Here is a 21,715-nt window from a genome sequence, read left to right as displayed (position 1 = left end):
ACTCCGGAGGCTGAGGCAGGAGAATGGCATGAACCCGGGAGGCGGAGCTTGCAGTGAGCTGAGATCCGGCCACTGCACTCCAGCCTGGGCGACAGAGTGAGACTCTGTGTCTCAACAACAACAACAAAAGGTTACTTTTACGTTGCATGAAGTTCACTTGAATAAATTATTTTTAAGTGGTACTTTTTGTCTGGCAGACTATGAGAGAAATTTATTTTAACATAGGGATTATCCCATGGAACTAGGCAAAATCTTGAGAAATAGTATTTCCAAATATTTCACAGTAGCTTTTCAACTTATTCCAAGAAGACAGCTTCTCTAAAAACATGTAACATAATGAGCCTGGTCAGTTCTTGGTTGATGCTTTGACTCTTTCAGTGTTTCTTCTTTAAAACATGATTTTAAGTTTCATTTTTGGCTGGGAGAAAATGTCCTGTCTAAAGCTGTATTTCAGCCTCTTGCTTTCTAATTTACGAAATTGTCTTTGTTTGACTTAAAATAATTTTTAGTTGTCTGTTTCCAACATATTTGCATTGTTGATTTTAAAAAGCTTTGAATAGCATACATGTTCATTTGAGAATAATTTTAGCTCATTTTTCATAGGGTAAGTGTATAATTTATTTTATTAGTTATAAGTCCTCTTTATTTCTACATTTTATTTTTATGAAATAACATTTTACATGTGCTTCAAAATATTTCCACAGGGCAGTGTATGTGTGTGTATGTTAAAAAGAATCATACATTTTATTTAGAGTCAGTTTCCTTTCATAGAAGATTTTCATTTTCTCTTATGTACTAAAATAAATAGTCAAAGGATTTACAGTTTTAAAATGTGACCTGTAAATTCAAAAATGTTTAAAAATCATTTAGAGTTCCTATTATAATAAAATTGCATGATAATTTTAAAAAACATATATATTTTTGAGAGTTTTACTCTTGTTGCCCAGGCTTGAGTGCAATGGCACAATCTCGGCTCACTGCAACCTCCGCCTCCTGGGTTCAAGCGATTCTCCTGCCTCATCCTCCTCAGTAGCTGGGATTTTAGGCACCTGCCACAACGCCCGGATAATTTTTTGCATTTTTAGTAGAGATGGGGCTTCACCATGTTGGCCAGGCTGGTCTCGAACACCTGACCTCAGGTGATCCACTCACCTTGACCTCCCAAAGTGCTGGGATTACAGGCATGAGCCACCATGCGCAGCCTGTATGATAATTTTTAAGAATGTTGTTACCATCTGCATTTTACTCAATTTTTGTAAAACTTACCTCTTATTTTGTTTTTCAGAATACTTGTTCAATTTAGGCTTAATTGCTTCAAAACATATTTATTTAATTTTGCAATTATATTTCGGTAAAGGAAGGAAAAAGAACAATGATCATTTGAGTGTGACAGGAGACACATAACTCCAGTAAACAAATGACTCCGCTGATGGTAACAGAGCTACTGGAGTGTGGAAGGTACACGTTCTAATAGCTATGGCTATTCCCATTCCACAGATATTGATTAACAAATTTCACAATAAGATAAGTTGAGAATGGATTACTTCAGTGGTAGAGTAAGCAGAGATGAATTACAAAAGCTTTTAGTAAATACAGTCAGCCCTCTTTATGCAAGTTCTGCATCTGTGGATTCAATCAACTGCGGATGAAAAATATTCAGAAAAAAATGTTGCGAAGTTCCAAAAAGCAAAACTTGCCGTGTTCTGAGCACTATGTTGAATCCATTCCAATGAAGTGATACATAGACCTCGCATGAGGTATAATAAGTAATCTAAAGATGATTTAAAGTATGTGAGAGGATGTGCATAGCTTACATGCACATACTACAGCATTTTATATAAGGCACTTAAGGATCCTCAGATTTTGGTACCTACAAGATGTCCTGGAACCTAAGCCCCACAATGTATTTTTAAAACAAATGAGAATTGGTCTTGTAGGGTCCTCACCAAGTGAAGGATCACTTCCTGCCTTATGGAGGTGGGAGGGAAATAGGAAAAATTATATTAAGTAAATGTCTACCATAAAGTCATACAGATAAGATTTGTCCAAAATACTTAACAGTGAAATTTATATTTTGAAAACACCATTTAATATTGAAAAGAAAAATTTAGGGAATGGCCAGTGGAATAAAAATTACATGGAAGAATAAGGACAGTGAGGTAAACTAACATAGAGGAAAAGGGAAATCAGAATCATTTGGGGCCAGGCATGGTGGATCACACCTGTAATCCCAACACTCTGGGAGGTGGAAGCGGAAGTATTGCTTAAGTCCTGGAGTTCAAGACTAGCCTGGGCAACATACTGAGACTCCATCTCTACAAAAAATAAAAATATTATCCTCGCACAGTAGCATGTATCTATAGTCCAGGCTACTTGGGAGGCTGACATGGGAGGATCAGTGGAGCCCAGAAGGTTGAGGGTGTAGTGAGCCATGATCACACCACTACATTCCAGCCTGGGCAACAGAGTAAGACTCTGTCTCAGAAAAAGAAAAAAAAGAAAGTCATTTGTAGAACATAAGTGAAATGAATTTAAATAAAAGTTTCAAATCAGAATACGTGAATGCTAATACAATTTTCTTGAACTAGAGAGACTGTACGAGGAACCTGTGCATCTGGACATTGCTGTGATTTTTTTTAACAGGGTCTTGCTCTGTTGCCCAGGCTGGAGTGCAGTGATGCGTCTCAGCTCACTGCAACCTCCACCTCCTGGCTTCAAGGGATTCTCATCCATCAGTTTTCAGAGTAGCTGGGATTACAGGCATGGGCCACCACACCCAGCTAATTTTTGTATTTTTAGTAGAGACAGGGTTTTTCTGTGTTGGCCAGGCTGGTCTTGAATTCCTGGTCTCAAGTGATCCACCCACCTCGGCTTCCAAAAGTGTTAGGATTACAGGCGTGAGCCGCTGTGTCTGGCCTATTGCTGTAATTATTGATCATCACTGTGGTCATTAATGTATATATTTTTGTTAAGTTGTTTTCTTGGTTTAATTCAATATGGCTTAAGGATATGGGCTGCATATTTCAAACTTTGTAGAATTCTCTTGAGTTTTCTTATGTGGCTAAGAACATTTTATATTGTATAGGAAATTCATAACTTTTGATCAATCATTTTAGCATTCCTTGAAGCCTTCTGCCATGCTCCTCTTAAAGGGCACATTTTCTGCTCCATCCACTCCTGAGTGTTCTTTGCACCTAAAGTGACTTGCTCTGCCTGCTCCAGGCTTTGGGGGGGGCAGAGGTAATAAGGGTCATTTCTCCACTTCTACCCCAGGCCCTTGAGTGCATCTCAATGTCAAAGTTTATTAAATGGAAGAAGAAACTGCTCTTCCATTCCGAAACAAATTAATTCTCCTTTTAGATCTCACAAATAAGTGAGAGCATGCAATGTTTATCTTTCTGTGCCTGACCTACTTCACTTAACATAGTGACCTCCAGTTCCATCCATGTTGCTGCAAATTAAAGGATCTCATTACTTTTTAGAGCTGAATAGTGCTCCATTGTGTGTAAGCACCACATTTTCTTTACCCATTTATCTGTTGATGGATACTTAGGTTGCTTCAAAATTTCGGCTATTGTGAAAAGGTCCATAACAAACATAGGAGTGCAGACATCTCTTTGATACTGTTTTCCTCTATTTTGGGTATGTCCAGGGGGATTGATGGATCATATGATGGCTCTGTTTTTAGTTTCTTAAGGAACCTCCAAACCATTCTTCATAGTGGTCGTACTGATTTACATTCTCACCAAGAGTGCACCATGGTTTTCTTTTCCCCACATCCTTGCCAGCATGTGTTGTCATTTGGATATAAGCCATTTTAACTGGGGTGAGATTGTATCTCATTGTAGTTTTGATTTGCATTTCTTTTATAATCAGTGATGTTGAGCACCCCTTTTTATGCGCGTTTGCAATTTGTATGTCATCTTTGGAGAAATGTGTATTCAGATTTTTTGCCCATTTTATAATTATATTATTAAATTTTTTTCTAGACAGTTGTTTGAGCTCCTTATATATTCTGGTTATTAATCCTTGTCAGATGGGTAGTTTGCAAATATTTTCTCCCATTCTGTGGATTGTCTATTCATTTCGTGGATTAATTGTTTCCTTTGCTGTGCAGCTTTTCGACTTGATGTGATCCCATTTGTTCATTTTTGCTCTGTTGTCTGTGCTTGTGGGGTATTACTTAAGAGATCTTTGCCCGGACCAATGTCCTGGAGACTTTTCCCAATGTTTTCTTGTAGTAGTTTCATAATTTAAGGTGTTAGATTTAAGTCTTTAATCCATTTTGATTTGATTTTTGTATATGGCAAGAGATAGGGGTGTGGTTTCATCTTCGGCATGTGAATATCCAGTTTTCCCAGAACATTTATGGAAGAGACTGTCTTTTCCCCAGTGTGTGATTTGGCACCTTTGGTTGCAAATGAGCTCACTGTAGATGTGTGGATTTGTTTTGGGGTTCTTTATGCTGTTCCATTGGTCTATGTGTCTGTTTTTGTGCCAGTATCTTGCTATTTTGGTTGCATAGCTCTGTAGTATAATTTGAAGTCAATTAATGTGATTCCTCCAGTTCTGGTTTTTGCTAAGGATAGCTTTGTCTATTCAGGGTCTTTTATGGTTCCTTATAAATTTTAGGGTTGTTTTTTCTATTCCTGTAAAGAATGGCATTGGGATATTGATAGGGACTGCATTGACTCTGTATACTGCTTTAGATAGTATGGACATTTTAAGAATATTCATTTTTCCCATTCATGAACATGGAATTTCTTTCCATTTGTTTTGTTTCCTCTTCAATTGGTTTTATCAGTGTTTTATAGTTTTTATTACAGAGATCTTTCTCATCTGACTTTAATTCCTGGGTATTTAATGTTATTCATGGCTACTATAAATGAGACTACATTTTTTTCATATTGTTCACTGTTGGCATATAGAAATGCTTCTGATTTTTAAATGTCAATTTTGCATCCTGCAACTTTACTGAATTTGTTCATCAGTTCCAAGAGGTTTTGGTGACGTCTTTAGGTTTTTCCAAATATAAGGTGATATCATTGGCAAACAAGAATAATTCTACTTCTTCCATTCCAATTTGGATGCTCTTTATTTCATTCTCTTGTCTAATTGCTCCAGCTAGGACTTCCAGTGCTATATTGAATAACAGTAGAGAAAGTGGACATCTTTGTCATGATCTATATCTTAGAGGAAAGGGCTTTAGTTTTCCCCCATTCAGTATACTAGCTGTGTGTCTGTCATATATAGTTTTTATCATGTTGAGTTCTGTTCCTTCTATCTTCAGTTTTTTAGTGGTTTTTATCATGAAAGGATGTTGAATTTTATCAAGTGCTTTGTTTAGCATCAATTTAAACGATCATATGGCTTTTATCCTTCTTCTGTTAATATGATTCATCACATTGATAAATTTGCATATGTTGAACTATTCTTGCATCTCAGGGATAAATCCCACTTGGTCATGATGAGTGATCTTTCCAATGTATTGCATGCCAATTGTATTCTCCAGCTCTAGAATTTCTGCTTGATTCTTTTTAATGATTTCAATCTCTTTGTTAAATTTATCTAATTCTGAATGCCCTCTCTGTGTTATCTTGGATTTCTCTGAGTTTCCTAAAACAGCTACTTTGAATTCCCTGTCTGGAAGGTCACATATCTCTGTATCTCCAGGACTGTTACCTGTTGGCTATTTAGTTTATTTGGTGAGGTCATGTTTTGTTGAATGGTATTGACGCTAGTAGATGTTTAGTGTCTGGGCATTGAAGAGTTACGTATTTATTGTAGTCTTCACTATCTGGGCTTTTTGTACACGTCCTACTTGGGAAAGCATTCAAGATATTCAAAAGTACATGTGTGTTGTGATCTAAGCCGTGTCTACTTTAGGGGGCACACCAAGCCCAGTAATGCTGTAGTTCTTGTAGACTCATTGAGGTATCACCTTGATATTCTTGAACAAGATCTGGATGAATTATACAGATTACCAGACAAAGACTCTTGTTTTCTTCCCTTACTTTCTCCCAAACAAACAAAATCTTTGTCTGTGTTCTGAGCCACTTGGAGCTAAGAGTGGAGTTACACAAGCACCCCTGTGGCAACCACCACACTAACTAACATACCACACACCACAAAGTCCCCTTTACTCTTTTCTCCACTTTTTTTTTTTAAAGCAGGAGTTTCACCGTCATAGCCACCACATCTGGGAATGTGTTGAGTCTCGTCTGTGAGCCAGTCATCTCAGGCACACCTAAGGTCCTCAGCATGGTACCTGGGTATCACTGCTGGTTATTCAGGGCTCAAGGGCCTTTCAGTTAGCAGGTGATGAATGCTGCCAGGGTTGGGTCCTTCCCTTCAGGACAGCAGGTTCCCTTCTGGCCCAAGGAGTGTCTAGAAATGTCCACAATCTAGGGCCTGGAACTGGGGGTTGGGCAATGATTAGATCAATGATGAAAGTCTCAAAGCCTTGGTACAGTGGTACTGATCACTTGTAGCGATTTCTGATGACTCTGACTGGTGCCCTCTCCTGCTATGGCTGGGTTGATTCCAAGATGCAAGAAAAAGTCCTCACTCTTTCTTATCTTCTCAGTGGAGGGAAGGGGTTTTTTTGGAGCCACACACTGTGCAGCCTGGGGCTAGGGCAGTTGTTCCAGCACTCCCTTAGTTGTCCTGGCTGGTGTCTCAGTAGGTCGTGTACCCCCATAGTCCACAGGCTCTGGGCCAGGTCAGCACTTGGACTCACTTAGGGATTGTGGTCACTGTGGCCTGGTTTCTTTTTCTCGGTTTTCTTTTAAGGCCCCAGAGCACTTTAGTCCATGGTGGAAAGGTTTGCAGGAACTCAAGTTCAAACTGCTGGGATTGGCAACTGCCCTCGGGCTAGGGCTAGTCTAAATGCTCCCTCCACGGATGGGCATCAGCTGAGTTGGGTCTAGCTTTGTTTTCTGCTCTAGCAGGGCAGTGCTGAGTTCAATGCCTCACAATTGCTGCGCTGTCCCTCTCCCCAGAGCACAGAATTGCTCTCTGCACCATGCTGATGCGGCTGGGGAATGAGGCAAGGGTGCATTTGCAACTCACAATTGTTTTTCTATCTCGTCAGTACTTTTTTCAGCCATATAAAGCTAAGGCCAGGTACAGTGAGTGCTCATCTGATTTTTGTGTGTATAAAGGTGCTTTTTGTGTGTGGGTAGTTAATAAATTGGTGTCCTTGCCGTGGGAACAACTGGTGGAGCCTTCTATTCTGCCATCTTCTTCCTCCTCCTTCCAAATTTTGATTTCTTTAAAATAACATAACTGGGCTTATTATGCCTGTAATGATTGTCTTTTGTACATATAAAGTATTTCCAGTTTATGGCTACCTGATATTGTCATTGTCTATGTTTGCATTTATTTTTACTTTACAACTCATATTCTCTCTTTCTATACACACACACACAAATATACATTCATGTACATATAAATATTTGTTACATATTTGTGTGTGTGTGCTAAAACTAAGATGTAGGCATTTTCACATGAGTAGTATCCCATAAAAAAACTGATAGAAGTTGGCATGTATATGAATAAAGAAACCTGAGGTGGGTGGTGAAAGGGGCAGAGAGAAGCAATCTGAAATGGAAAAGAGTCAACAATCCATTAAACCTTTAATCACATTGCTTCCTTTTCTTGGAACTAACATTTACACAAGCTATTTTATACACTGTTTAGTTTTCTTTAGATATTACGATTAAATGCATTTAAAGCCCAGTTGATGTCTTTACAGTCAAAAATTGAATATGTATGTTATGATACGTCACAATATAAGTAACAAAATATAACCAACAAAACTTAGCAGGCGAAGAAATAGAATGTTGGAAAACAACACATCTGCACATGTTAATTTCATCTTTTAAGCCAGGCATAGATTTATCATTTAAAGTTGTTACAACAGGTAATACAACATAATTTGCATTCATATATATTTCTATGAGAAGACTAAACAAAAGTGATTCATAACAGTACACCTTATGGATCAAGAGAATGCAGCCAGGCCAGGCACAGTGGCTGACTCCTGTAATGCCAGCAGTTTCAGGAGCCGAGGCCAGCAGGTCACCTGAGCTCAGAAGAATGAGAACCACCCATCGAATATAAAGTGATTTTCATCAACTTCATCGCCTATCATGTGTTCAAAAGGGTTTTGTAGCAACAGTTTCCGTAAGCTGGATTTTTACACCAAACTGTTCTGCAAAAGCCTGCTTGACAATGTTCTTAACAGATTGTTTAGTACCTTTACTGAATTGGCAGTTAAAAACTTTTTCTTAGTGACATTTGGTAAATGAGTGATGTTTATTGGGAAGCTGCTTAATGGAAGAGAAAAATGAAAGGATTAGATCATGACTATTGTTAGAAAAAGTGAGAAATTAAATGGCCACATGAAAAACTTCTCTTCTCTTCCTTGGGTATTTTTTACTCATTTGCCCTCTAGGGAAACAAACAACAGAGTTTGGTGATGAAACGTGCATTAATCAGCTGTTCTCAAGCTGTTAATTAAAAACAAAACGAACAAACAAACTGCAGAGGAGGCAGCCCGAGCCTTGGTTTTGGAACACATTCTCTGCTTGCCATTTACATGTTTTGAGTAAAGTGTTCAGTACCAACCAGAACCAGTTTAATTGACATTCCTTCTGGATTATTAGAAGGAGTTTTCTCCATGAGAAATCTCAGGACGTTTATGATGTCATATGCTAGATTACTTAAACTCTTCTCTCTTTGGTTCCTGGAGCTGTGTGCACGGTGCTGAAGTGTGAAATCCATGCCTTCAGTTAAATGGTCATCTTCAAATACATCTAACTGGCACTCTCTTTTTTGGAAGCTTGTGCCGTTTAACCTGGATCTCCTCTCATCTTTTCAAGGAAAGACACTAACATGAAGACAGAAAACAAGAAGATCAAGAAGGTTCCCTTTTATCTCTTGTTTCTAAGGTCTCACCTCTTGTGAAGTTGTTTGTAACCCATTTTGTCTTTACCTAATATTCCTCTCTCTGGATATATTATACCTGTAAGTGATCCACTATCATCAACTGCTATCTCCATTCTCAGGGGAAGAAAGCCATTTGGCTCTCTTAGATAATGTGCGTGAATAGCAGAAAACCGGGAAAGTTCACTCATTTGAGATAATTCAGATATTTTGTGCATGTTCAGTTCCCACAAACGTGATATCTTCTAAGTGACAGGGAATTAGGTAAGATGATCAAAATAATTAAATCGAATGGGATTGGAAAGTAGGAATTTTGGTAGAGGTATGAGTAACTGGCATGTTTACTTTAAGAGGATTGGATTGAAGAAAATGAATTAAGCATAATCCAGGAGTACAGAGGCAAATACTTTTAACTGAACTAACGAAGGAAAAACTAGACAAAAACCTAGTTGTCAAAACTAAAAACAGGTTACTGTTGAACTATTCCTGAGTACTGTCAAACTCTTCATTTCGCACACTTAAAGATTCATTTTTCAGGGAAAAGTGGAACCTTTACAATTAAATGGAGTCACCAGTTTGGCATAAATAACCATGGAAACACTTGAGGAAGGCTGTACATTTTCTGTTGTTTCATCTATAAAATACCCACTCAAGTATGTATTTAATTTTTTAAAATTTTTATTTTTTTTCTACTTTTATTTTAGATTCTGGTGATACATGTGCAGGTTTGTTACCTGGTAATATTTTGTGATGGCGAGGTTTGGGGTGTAAATGGTCCCATCACCCAGGCACCTAGCATATACCCTTCTTCTAGCCATCTCTGTTCTATTGCTGCCATCTTTATTCCATGAGTATATAAATGTTGAGCTCTTATTCATAAGTGCCACTCACTTACTTAAAACAAACATCACTTTCTTGAAAAAATGTTTAACAATGGTCAACTACCCTGCTCGCATTTTGATAGATTCAGTCACTCTTTTGTGAACTTATTTTATTGATTGCTTTTTATGATCCATTTTGGACACACTAAGAGACAGTCTCTGACAGGAATGTTCTTGCTATCGTGTGGTGGTTGGTGGGTCAGATGTCGTCAGTCAGGCTCTGCTGAAGGCACGGGCGTAACACTTCCTGTGAGGTTAGAAGGGACCAAGTGGCCTACGTATTCCCATTGCCTTCTGGACTGCGTCATTAGCTTGCTTTCTTTTCCAAAGATCAGTTTGATTCACATTTGAGTGGTCTTCAAAGTTAGCCACTTGTCACAGTGCAATATCATAGAAGATATCAAAGCAAACCTTTCTATCATTTGTGCTCTCAAATTAATAGTACGAGTTTGGAATGGGAAAAGATAAAGTGTTCTAGGAGTAATCAATTGATGTATAGACCACCGAATATATACAAGGCTGTGCCAATGGCTGTGGATATAAGGACTATTTAGAGGATGACTCTACCTTCAAACAGCTCATATTATGTTTGAGGAGGCAGAAGCATGCAGCAAATCAAAACAACAAAGAGAGTTGTAGAAACAAGTTGAAGAGGTGTCATGAGGGCAAGTGCAGCATGGGGCTCGCCCCTGTCAGAGTGCATCACAGAAAGACTCATGAAGTCTTCATTAAACTCTGGTAACCATCCGAGTGTGGTCCATGTTATTTAGAAAGGCATGAAATACAAAGTTCATAGTACGTGATGAGTGAAATAAATCATCAGGTTCTAGGATGCTCTGGTCAAGTGTATTCCTGATTCTTCAATCTCCATTCAATTCAGCAAAATCTCCTGATTGCTCTGCCTTGAGCTTTATGTCTGCCTTTGGGCACATTTTTTTCCTATCCCAATCCAAAACTTTCCAGGCTGACTACAAGTGATTGTAATTTATCTATGCATATATATGTTTGTAAACAGGCAGTGCTATGTTTCCTACTTAAAAATACGTTATGCATATCTTTACATGAAAAGACAGCTAACCTTCATCATTATCAATGTGGATAATGTAAATTGAGCAATGTTTGATTTACTCAACCTATTTATGTTGATCATTAAGATTGTTTCCAGTTTATTTTCACAATCAATAGCAATAATTTATTTAAGGTCTTCACATATGACTCCTACTTCACACTATTTATTTCCTCAGAATAAACTGATGAAAATGGCTAACACATGGAGTTTTTAAGTTTGCTAAATGCCAGACACTTCCAGAAAAAATATGGTTTCAATTTGTACTTACACTAGCAGTGTGTGATGTTGCCCGCTTCTTCACAATAAAAATCCTAATTTATTGTCGTTACTTCAGCATTTTTTCAGAATACAAATGCGTACCTCTTCATTAAAGAGACTCAAACATCATAAAAAAGTTTTCATAAAGAAATGTATTTATTTCTTAAGTTTTTTGAGCCACTTGATCTGGAGTGTGCATTTTAAAGTCTAACTCTTTACCTCTAAGTTACAATTTTGTTTTCTTCACATATATAAACACTACCTTTCCCAGTTATCTGAATTCTCATCTTACTTATATGAAACATTGGCATGTATGTGGGTTTTTTGTATTTTGGGGGGAGATGGCAGTGTTTATTTCTAGATACTCTTCCATTTAATATCTCTTAGTTGTTGAGCCTTGTTTTTTTTTGTTCAGTTACTCATCCTTTACATTTCACATTGGTCCTACAGAGGTCAAAGTCAATTTTTAACATTAAATGTGCTGGACAATTAATATGTGCTTGTCCTTTCAGATAAAATTTATAATCATTTTTGACAAATTCCTCTAGAATAATTTAGCACATGTCTGTAATCCCAACACTTTGGGAGACCACGACAGGAAGATTTCTTCAGGCCAGAAGTTCAAGACCAGCCTGGACAACATGGCAAGATCCTGTCTCTACAAAAAATACAAAAACATAAGCTGGATATGGTGGTCTGTGCCTGTAGCCCCAGCTATGCAGGAGGCTGAGGTAGGAGAATTGCTTGAGCCCAGAAGGTTGAGGCTGCAATGAGCTGTGGTCATGCCACTGTGCTCCAGCCCGAGGAACAGAGCAAGATCCTGTCTCAAAAAGGAAAAGAATAAGAAATATTTTGTTGATGTGTTGTTGATATTATGAGTAACTACTTGTTCATATATGCTGGGGCATTTGACATTCTTATTAAAACCAGAGTGGATTCCTGCAAGAAGTATAGGTGACCTGAGACCTGGGGCTACAGTAACCAGATGAAGAGAGAATTACGCTCTAGGCAGAGAGAGCTCCTGAGTCAGGTTATTTTCTGGGAGAGAGGTGCCAGGAATTGACAGAGCACTGCAGAGACCTGAGTATCCAGGTCACTCAGGGACATACAAACCACAGTCAAAACTTGATCTTCAGCTCACAAACCACCAAGTATCTTTGAAGGGTGTTAGAATGGCAAAAGAGGGAGTTTATATGAACGGGTTTGAAGATGTGTTATTATTAATGTACTTCTGAGTTTAATAATTAATATTCATTTGGGAAATATATATATGTGAACTTGGTTTATAATTATGAGAGTTTTCTGTCTTTTGAAGGCTTTATATATTTATAAAATAAATGATTAATTCTGTATTTTTCTGTATACAAAGATTTTTAAATTTTCTGTCCTTAGAAGATTTTTATGGATGCTTTCTGAACTAGGAATTTTGGGAAAGCAGAGTTCCATTAAAACTTTTAAATTGTTCCAAATTTAGAGATTTTCTTTGGCATTCTCTTAGAATTTTGACTATATGTGTGTGTATGCATTATATCTACTTATAATGATATATGCATATTAAGAATTTTGACTATGTGTGTATGCATTATATCTACTTATAACTATATATTCATATTATGTGTATGCATACACTCATACAAAACCATACTTTAAAATCATTTTCTTCACTAAAATTTCAAACTATATCAATATAATGTTAAAATAACTTCCCATACTATAAATATTTTATCACTCTTCTCATATCTGTAGTTGGATCATTTTTCTTACTTTTAATGATGCTTTGTGTCATCCTTTCTGCCCTCAAGTGTCATTAGCATGGCCAGAAATAGGTCTATTTCGTTTCAGTTTTAAAGAATCAACTTTAAATGTTCAGTCTGCTTGTTTTAAAATCCATTAATATCTATTTAAGTATTTAATGCTCTTTCTCTTATTTAAATGTATTCTTTGGATATTTTTCTAATGTATTGGGTTGAATCTTTATTAACATCCATATTTTTTATAAGAATTACATTATTACAGGTTATAAAATTTTGTCTGGATACATCTTGAGCTATATCCTATAGGCTTCCATACATAATATATTCAATTTAATGAAAGTTTGAACTTCCTTTGGCCTATGTAGTGTTTTAGGCATATGTTAAAGTATTTCAAATTCTCTGATTTAGATGTGAACCTGTTATTATGATTTTAGAATTCTAATATATTGTAGTAAAAAAAAAACAACAGGAGATTGTCCTATGGAAGCTAACTGAATATATTAAGCACATAATGCATTTCCATTTAAAACTCAAATTACAGGATTGTTCTCTTTGTTCCATTGATAATATCGCCTTATATCATAGTTTATATATACTTATGCCATTCCTTTTTGCATCTTTTAGTTCTTGTTTCCATTTGTACATTTTGTTTTGTTTTCTTTGAAGAGTAAATCTACACTTTAAAAGGGGATGTTTACTCTGAATGATGGTGTAGCCATGATTAATATAGTTGTTTTCTATCTCATTTCACTATATGCTTCGTTTTAATTTCCTGCGCTGTTATACCTTTTTTCTTTCATTATTTTAAGCCATTTTAATACATACCCAAACACACATGTACACACATACAAACATTCTTGTAACTCATTTTAATACTTTTTCAAAGTCGTTCTTATTCTTACAGTTGCCTCTGTGTTGGAGTCATAGGCAAAAATGTATTTTTCTCTGGCTCATTTACTGAGAAAAAATGTTAGATTCTTCATAATTGTATATGTTTTTATTTATCATCAGTCCTTTGCCCTGTATGTTCCAAGAAAGAGGGAATATTGTTAATGGTATCTTCTGCTCCTGGAAAAATGTCTAGTGAATAGCCGGATCACAGTAAATAGTTGAATGAATAAATACATGAATGAATGAAAGCTGCTTTCTGGTACTTCTTAATTTTACATTCTATTTAAATAGAATTTGTTTTGCATGTATGGTATTAGCGTTCCATTTTCAGACCTTGTTTTCTGTAGAGACAGAGATATGTGTGTCTCTCTGTGTCTGCATATAGATGTCATAGATCTATCTATCATTTCTACATCTATACATATCTTGTTGATAAGAATCGTTTGAGTTCTATGCAATGAGGCAATCATATTTATATTATTTTTAAATATATATATTTAGCCTGATTCAACATTTACTATTAGTAGTATTATAGTTTCTTCCTTTTTCTTAATTTTGTTTCATCTACACAAATATTCAGCTGTATCTTAGTGTTTATTCCCCCTAATTTATCTCAGAATGTCTTCCTGTTTGAGCTACACATTACTCTCAACTAAAATGTATCTAATGATATCGATAATAAGTTTTACTGAACAGACAGCACATTCTAGAGACTAGTCTAAGAAACTAAGGTGTGTGAATGATGTAATCTTTAAAACTTGTGCCCTTTCTATTATTACAGAGCAAATGGGGGAAATGGATACAAAAATAATTTAAGTGCCTGTGGTCACAGGATTTAGTGGTGGAGAAAGGATCAAACCCAAGGAAATTCTGGCTCCAGAGCTCTCTTTTTACTGCAACATTGTATATCTTCAGTTTAGCCATTTTTTCACTTTTATTTGGAATTTATCAGGAAGACACCTGTGGTCAGTGTGAATTTTAGCCTGTGTAGGTGACTGTGTTTTCCTTTTCTTGTGTTTTGTTTGCATGATACTATGTTTTTATTAGATGCTGCCAGATGCTTTTACTTCAAATCACTTTCCCAGACACACACAAGTGTATGTATTAATGAAATGAAACATCCATATACAGAGTCTGTTTGTTCCTTTCCTAAGTTTCATTTTCAATTTTTATTAATAATTCTCTCCTATTTGTGAAATCACTCTTTTTAAAACATTGATTATTTATATTTTGCTTTTGTAGTTCCAATATTTCATGTCTGTCTGTCTGTCTTTCTTCTTTCTTTCTCTTTCTTTCTTTCTTTCTTTCTTTCTTTCTTTCTTTCTTTCTTTCTTTCTCTCTCTCTCTCTCTCTTTTTCTTTCTTGATGGAGTCTTGCTTTGTTGCACAAGTTGGAGTGCAATGGCGCAATCTCAGCTCACTGCAACCTCTGCCTCCCCGGTCCAAGCAATTCTCCCTTCTCAGCCTCCCGAGTAGCTGGGATTACAGGCGCCCACCATCATGACTGGCTAATTTTTGTAGAGACAGGGTTTCACTATGTTGGCCAGGCTTGTCTTGAACTCCTGACCTCAGGTGATCCACCCGCTTCGGCCTCCCAAAGTGCTGGGATTACAGGCTTGAGTCACTGCGCCCAGCTCATGTCTATCTTTCTTATAATTTAATATCTGCCTTTCTGCATCCCCGGAGAGCTACTAAAGTTTTATCCTCCTAATACAGTTTTATGTCTTCAGCTCTCTTATTTGCAGCCTTTCTTATAACTTCTCATCCTGGAACTGTTTTTAGTTGTCACGGATAAAGCACTGCACTAACCTGAGTGTGTTCACCCTCTCCTGAAGTGTTTCCTAGTGTTACCATCATGGGTAAAGCACTGCACTCGCCTGAGTGTATTCACCCTCTCCTGAAGTGTTTCCTAATGTTGTCATCTTTTTCTGCTCCCATTGACATTACAGGAAGCTCCTTCTAATTCATCAGGTCATCACGAGGAGCTCATTAGATGAGATTCTACCCACGAGATGGCGGATCTGCATTCTGGATGGATAGTGGGCAGAATAAATCTTCAGCCCCTTTTCCCCTCACCACCTAATCCACTCAGCCTCTTCTAAACTGGTAAGCAAAACTGTACAGTTGTGTTTGAAGTTTTGTTGAAAGAGAAGGAAAAACTCAGAAAGGAAAAATTTTGATTTCTTCTCAGCTTGCAATTTTCCTTGTCTGTGTATTTCTCACTTTCCTAAATGAAGTCTCCTGTTCACTGTGCTGGGAACACTCCTTCAAGAACCTCCTTTGTTGGTCTACTTGCAAAACTCTACCCTTGTTCTTCACAACTTCTTGGCTAGGGGAGGGTAAGAATGGGGAAAGCAGAGAAGCAGACCCTGCTGCAGAGAAAACCTGGCACAGAGACACACAGTCAATCCTTTCTCTGAGTGGTTCACACTCTGAGAGACCTTGTACATGTGCTGGCCAAAACTGAAGAGGCTTTTCTCTACCGAGGAGTCATCAAGGTTCATCTTTTCCTGTTACCCAAGATTTTAAATTTTCATTGTAGATAAAAAGTTGAGTCGTTTCTGTGGTTTTGTGAGCATGTACTCAGAAGTTGAAACAGGCCTCCTTGGAGAATGTCTAGACACTTGCAAACTATTTTTTAGGCCCTAGTTATTTGTGTAATGCTATTACCTAACATATTGATCTTCACTGTTTAATCTGAGAGTGAACTTAGGAAATGACAGTCTTCTTCCTGGAATGAGTTTTCCCAGAAACTAGTCTTTTACAAGTCCATATCTTTTGCTAAAAGATTCCTCTAATGGCAATTATTTGCATGATCAGGAAGAATGTTCTGAGATTTTATTATTTTAAATAATTCAGAAGACAGTGCACAAGCCTGGAACCCTGCTTAGTGTTCTAGTGTTCACAGGCGACACGTGCTTTTCAGAGTGTGTCCCCCTAGTGTTCAACAGGCAACATGTGTTTTTTATAGTGTGTCTCCTATTGTTTGTGCCTATGGTATACACACAGTAGTTACAAAATGCAATATTGCCTTCGGCAAGAAATTGTGTCCTCAGTATCAGCATTATCTCACAAGCGCAACAGCTTATCATAGATTAGCATTTGAATTTACTCAGCTGTGGTCCTTTGCATATGTTACATGATGTTTGATCATCACAACATCCCTTAAGTTTCCTGTGATATCCTAATTATAGACCAGGAAATGGGCTCTAAGATTTTAAGTAACATGCATTAGGGTACATTGCAAATGATGAAGCCAGAACCCCAAACAAGCATTCTCAGTGCAAGTATTTCAGAATTGAGCAACCCCCTACTCCACGACGGTGTCCTGGAAACTGGCTGCCACCTCTGTGCACTTACTGTGCGTCATCTGCCTCTCTGTCTCGTGTAATACCTGAGTGCACACAGAAGTGCTCAAGAATTCAAAAACCAAGTCAGATTTTAAAGAGTGTTAAAATGATGAGGAAACTTTTAAAAGATGTTCTTATATTCATCGTATATTCAAGATGTGACTGCACCACCCATAGCTCTCTAAGATTGTGTATGGTTTCCCGCCTCTGGCCTACAAGATCTTTTATGCATTTCACTCAGTCACCATCTCCAAGGCTTACAACTGACCAACCAAATCAGGAAGCTTTTGAGTGAAATGAGGGGGATATTAGGACAGAAAGCACAACCTGGTCTATCCCAGTCTAAACCAGATGAGTTTCCCCTCTTGTGACACCTTCAAGACCCACAAAAATACAACACTAAGCAAAAACAAACAAACAAAAAAAATGGCTTGAATGTACCAAAGAGACAAAAAGAAAAAAAACAAAAAGATCATAATGAACATGTTAAAGTTAAACTGTTATATGTTACAAACTGCAACTCAATTCTACTGATAATACTTAGAAAAGAATTCTGTCCTCTTTACCCCGGCCTGCATACCTTGAAAAACTGATCCCTAATATCTCACTGTCTTCATCACTGGCAATTCTCTTCCTGAACTGACTTTTGTTTCCTGACTATCCCAAACTACTTTTTGCTTTAGGGATGTCACATTTGCTGTTTATTTTGTAGGAACACCCTAGCCCTAAATCTTCACATTAATTTTCTTTCATCTTTCATTGTCTGTGTTGAAGTTTTCCATAAAGCACTTATTTGCATTACCTGGAACCATGGTTCCCACTTGTGATTTACTGTGCCTATTTCATAACTAGAATGTAAGTCACATGATTCATATTCTTTTTATTTACTACAGTATCCCCAGAGCATAGAACACTGCACAGGACTCTCTCCATAAAGATTTGGTGTGCAAATGAATGAGAAATTGACAAATGATGAAGGAACACATAAAAATGGCCAATGATCAGGTAGATAATGTAATCATATTTATTACAGTTCAACTTAGTTTTCAGCTGTGTCTACAATTTATGGTTATTTCTGGATGAGACTAATAGGTTTTAATATTATCACAGAAATTCCCAATTTGATCCAATGGCCTATTGAATTATTTTCTTGGGTTGTTTGAATAGATTGGATCAATTGTCTTGCAGTTGTATCCACATTTTAAATAAATGGAGCCAACTCCAAATGAAGGATCCTTTCTTTCTAGGGCCCAAATTTTCTTCAATCATAATGAAACTCACTTAAGCCAAATATCAATTGGCAAACATTCACTCATCTTCATCCCATGGGATCCTAATGTAGAAATTATTCTTCATCAAAAAGAAATAGCCAAGAAAAAAGAAGCTACAAATCTACCACACCAAAAAAAAAAGTTTTATATTAGCTACATAAAATATTTTCATCTAATAATGTTTACACAGACATGTTTAAGTGATTTATTTTATCTTTTGTCATTTTCATTGGCCCTGCTTCTCTTCTTATGCCTCCAGGTCAAACTCACTACCAAAAATGAAAACAATGAAACCTTGTCCAGTGGCTTTACCCTCATGGGGCTCTTCACTCACGGTAAAGGCTCAGGATTCTTTTTCGGTGTCATTTGTGCCGTCTTCTTCATGGCCGTGATAGCTAATGGGGTCATGGTCTTCCTGATTCACATAGACCGTCATCTCCACACCCCCATGTACTTCCTCCTGAGCCACCTCTCCCTCATTGACACATTATACATCTCCACCATTGTGCCCAAGATGCTGGTAGATTATCTCGTGGGCCAGGGGACCATCTCTTTCATCGCCTGCACTGCTCAGTGCTTTCTCTACATGGGCTTTATGGGGGCTGAATTCTTCCTGCTGGGGCTCATGGCTTATGACCGCTACGTGGCCATCTGCAACCCACTGCACTATCCTGTCCTCATCAGCCAGCGGGTCTGCTGCATGATCCTGGCCAGCTCTTGGTTCGGCGGGGCTTTGGACACTTTTCTCCTCACCCCCATCACCACGAGTCTCCCGTTCTGTGCCTCTCACCAAATCAATCACTTTTTCTGTGAGGCACCCACCATGCTGAGGCTGGCCTGTGGGGACAAAACCGCCTATGAAACAGTGATGTACGTGTGCTGTGTTGCAATGCTCCTCATCCCCTTCTCGGTGGTGACTGCATCCTACACCAGGATTCTCATCACAGTGCACCAGATGACATCGGCTGAAGGGAGGAAGACGGCCTTTGCCACCTGCTCCTCACACATGACTGTGGTGACATTATTCTACGGGGCTGCCTTCTATACGTATATGCTTCCCCAGTCCTACCACACCCCAATCAAAGATAAGGTCTTCTCTGCCTTTTACACCATCCTCACCCCCTTATTAAACCCTCTCATCTACAGTCTGAGGAACAGGGATGTGATCGGTGCCTTGAAGAGAGTAGTGGCAAGATGTTAAGGGACCTGTGGTGTGATGAGGAAAGAATTCTGATCGTCTAAAACCTCCACATCCTGTTCAGGCATATATGGGCTTGCATCATGGATACCATGGATAATGCTGACAGGAACTGCCAATACCAGCTGTGCTAAATGGTGTATCCACAGTACTTCCATCCAAAATGTGAAGATGCTGTAACAGTCATACACAAACAATACCAGAGTTCTAGAAACACCACTCGTGTTTGTTCTTTTGTTTCTACTGATTCCAAGTCTTCTCTCATATCAGTTCTCCGATTGCAGTTCGTGTATATGAATGCCCCCAAAAGTTGAGTTAACATGACATATTCTGCCCATCTTCAATGGCTCCATAAGAACTGGTGATTTTGACTATATTGTTTAAACAATCCATCAATTGCCTTATCAAAGGTGTAGAGATGTCAAGTTTCGAAAGACATATGAAAGAGACTAAACTGTCATAAAACTGTGAAAGAAAAATCTACATACTTACACCAAGATTTAAAAAATCCAAATATCTCTTCTTTGAGTAACAACTGAAAACACTCCTCCTTTATCTACATTTGGAACTAAAAACAATGATTCTTGTGTTTTGTAGAAATGCCAAGACTAAACATTTATGGGGGAGGGAGTCTGTGATGTTATTTTTTTAATATGGCAACTAACTGTTACATTGGAAGACACAGCAAAAGGTAGTTGAGAAAAAAATGTCCTATTAACTAGCAGTTTCTGTAATCACTTTTCAGCTTCTTTAATTCACTAGCATTTTTAGACTTTGGGGATCCCTGTGTAGATGTTAGTGTTGTTGGAGCTATTTCTATCAAGTTTTCTCTTTTAAAAAAGTAGTGGACAGCATATTTTTCCTTCTCTATAGCACTGGCTTTTGCATTGGATAACACTGCAAAGTGGGAAGGAAATACCCAGCTTTTCATCTGAAAATTAGAACTGGAAACCCCTTGTAAATGACTTAGTGTCATGAGCGGTGCAAGGTTAGAAATAACCAGGACCACAAATGCTCGTGTCTTTCACAATGTCAGGATTTTCTTGATGCTATTTCAATCACAAAAGCCAGCATGGGCTACATGGAGTTCCCAAGGGGGCAACTCCCCTTAGTACTTTTCATTCACTTGATAGTCAGAGCCGCGGGCACAGGCTCAAGCCACTCCACAAGTCAGTCAATATTGCACATCATACATAGTGAGTCCTCTGGTGAGAACTGATCCTATTTCGAGCTGCTAAAGACCTGCTCTCTGACAGTTACAGAGTCCTCCCATGAGAACTGATCATGGAAGAGTGTGCTTGTTTGAGTCCTTTTCTGGTTGGACACAGTCTTTTTTGTTGTTGTTGTTTGGTAGACAGCACATCTTATCCTTGTTGGAAAAGTGCTCTATGAAATATAAAATAGAGTATTTTTCTAAGATGGAGTTGGCTATGTCAAGGGTGTTCTATACACTTAGTATGATATCTTTTTAAGTGGCTAAGAACTGGAGAAAAAATGTTTGGCCTAAATTGTAGACACAGTAGTAAAACCAGGACCACATCCCAAACCCCTCAGGCCACTTCTACCAGTGCTGTGCCAGGCTTTCTGTCATTGGTTTAACAAAATCCAAGCTGGGTTCAGGGATGTTCTTCAGGCACTGGAGATGGTGGGTGAAGGAAACGTTGCCACACCTCGTTTTGTACTGAGAAAAGCTGCTGGGTATTTGACAAAATATTTAGCCAAATAGAACAGCTCAGCTTGGTCTTAGGCTGAGCACTTAATCAAGAAAATAGACCTGGTCTTGCCGAACTGAGCAGGGTTTTCAGTTGAAATCCAGGAACGGCTTTTCCGAGGCTCTTCAGCTGGAGGCTCAACATCTCCTCAATCTTGTCAGACTGTCTTGGAGAACACTATGTGCCAGATAGTATGAGGGAGCATTCCAACCAAGAAGATGTTGAGGTACAAAAACCACAAGTCAGAGAGAAGCAGGGGGATGGCCCATAAGAACTGGTCATCAAGGCCGGGCGCGGTGGCTCAAGCCTGTAATCCCAGCACTTTGGGAGGCCGAGATGGGCGGAGCACGAGGTCAGGAGATCGAGACCATCCTGGCTAACAC

General features: G+C 38.1%; 2 protein-coding genes across 2 annotated transcripts in view; both read left to right on the top strand.

Annotated features, from left to right (window-relative positions):
- Positions 1 to 15,819, top strand: part of LOC111545272 (translation initiation factor IF-2-like) — a 156,276-nt gene extending 140,457 nt beyond the window's left edge. Inside the window, exon 4 of the mRNA XM_031935397.1 lies at positions 15,751 to 15,819. The gene's annotated coding sequence lies outside the window, so the exon portion shown is untranslated. The remainder of the gene's footprint in view (positions 1 to 15,750) is intronic.
- Positions 15,820 to 18,705: 2,886 nt separating this feature from the next.
- On the top strand, positions 18,706 to 19,623 carry LOC111545180 (olfactory receptor 2T6). The gene has a single exon (XM_023216087.3). The coding sequence runs from the start codon at positions 18,739 to 18,741 to the stop codon at positions 19,621 to 19,623; it is 885 nt and encodes a 294-aa protein (XP_023071855.3). The 5' UTR covers positions 18,706 to 18,738.
- The last annotated feature ends 2,092 nt before the right edge of the window (positions 19,624 to 21,715 follow it).

This window comes from Piliocolobus tephrosceles, chromosome 1, assembly GCF_002776525.5.
Source record: "Piliocolobus tephrosceles isolate RC106 chromosome 1, ASM277652v3, whole genome shotgun sequence".
Classification (NCBI taxonomy): domain Eukaryota; kingdom Metazoa; phylum Chordata; class Mammalia; order Primates; family Cercopithecidae; genus Piliocolobus; species Piliocolobus tephrosceles.
The sequence above is the reverse complement of the archived record's forward strand: the minus strand, read 5'-3'. Positions and strand labels throughout refer to the sequence as shown.

Bases quoted from the DNA above. Each gene is read 5' to 3' on its own strand.
- LOC111545180 (XM_023216087.3), top strand. From the start codon at position 18,739: ATGGGGCTCTTCACTCACGGTAAAGGCTCAGGATTCTTTTTCGGTGTC.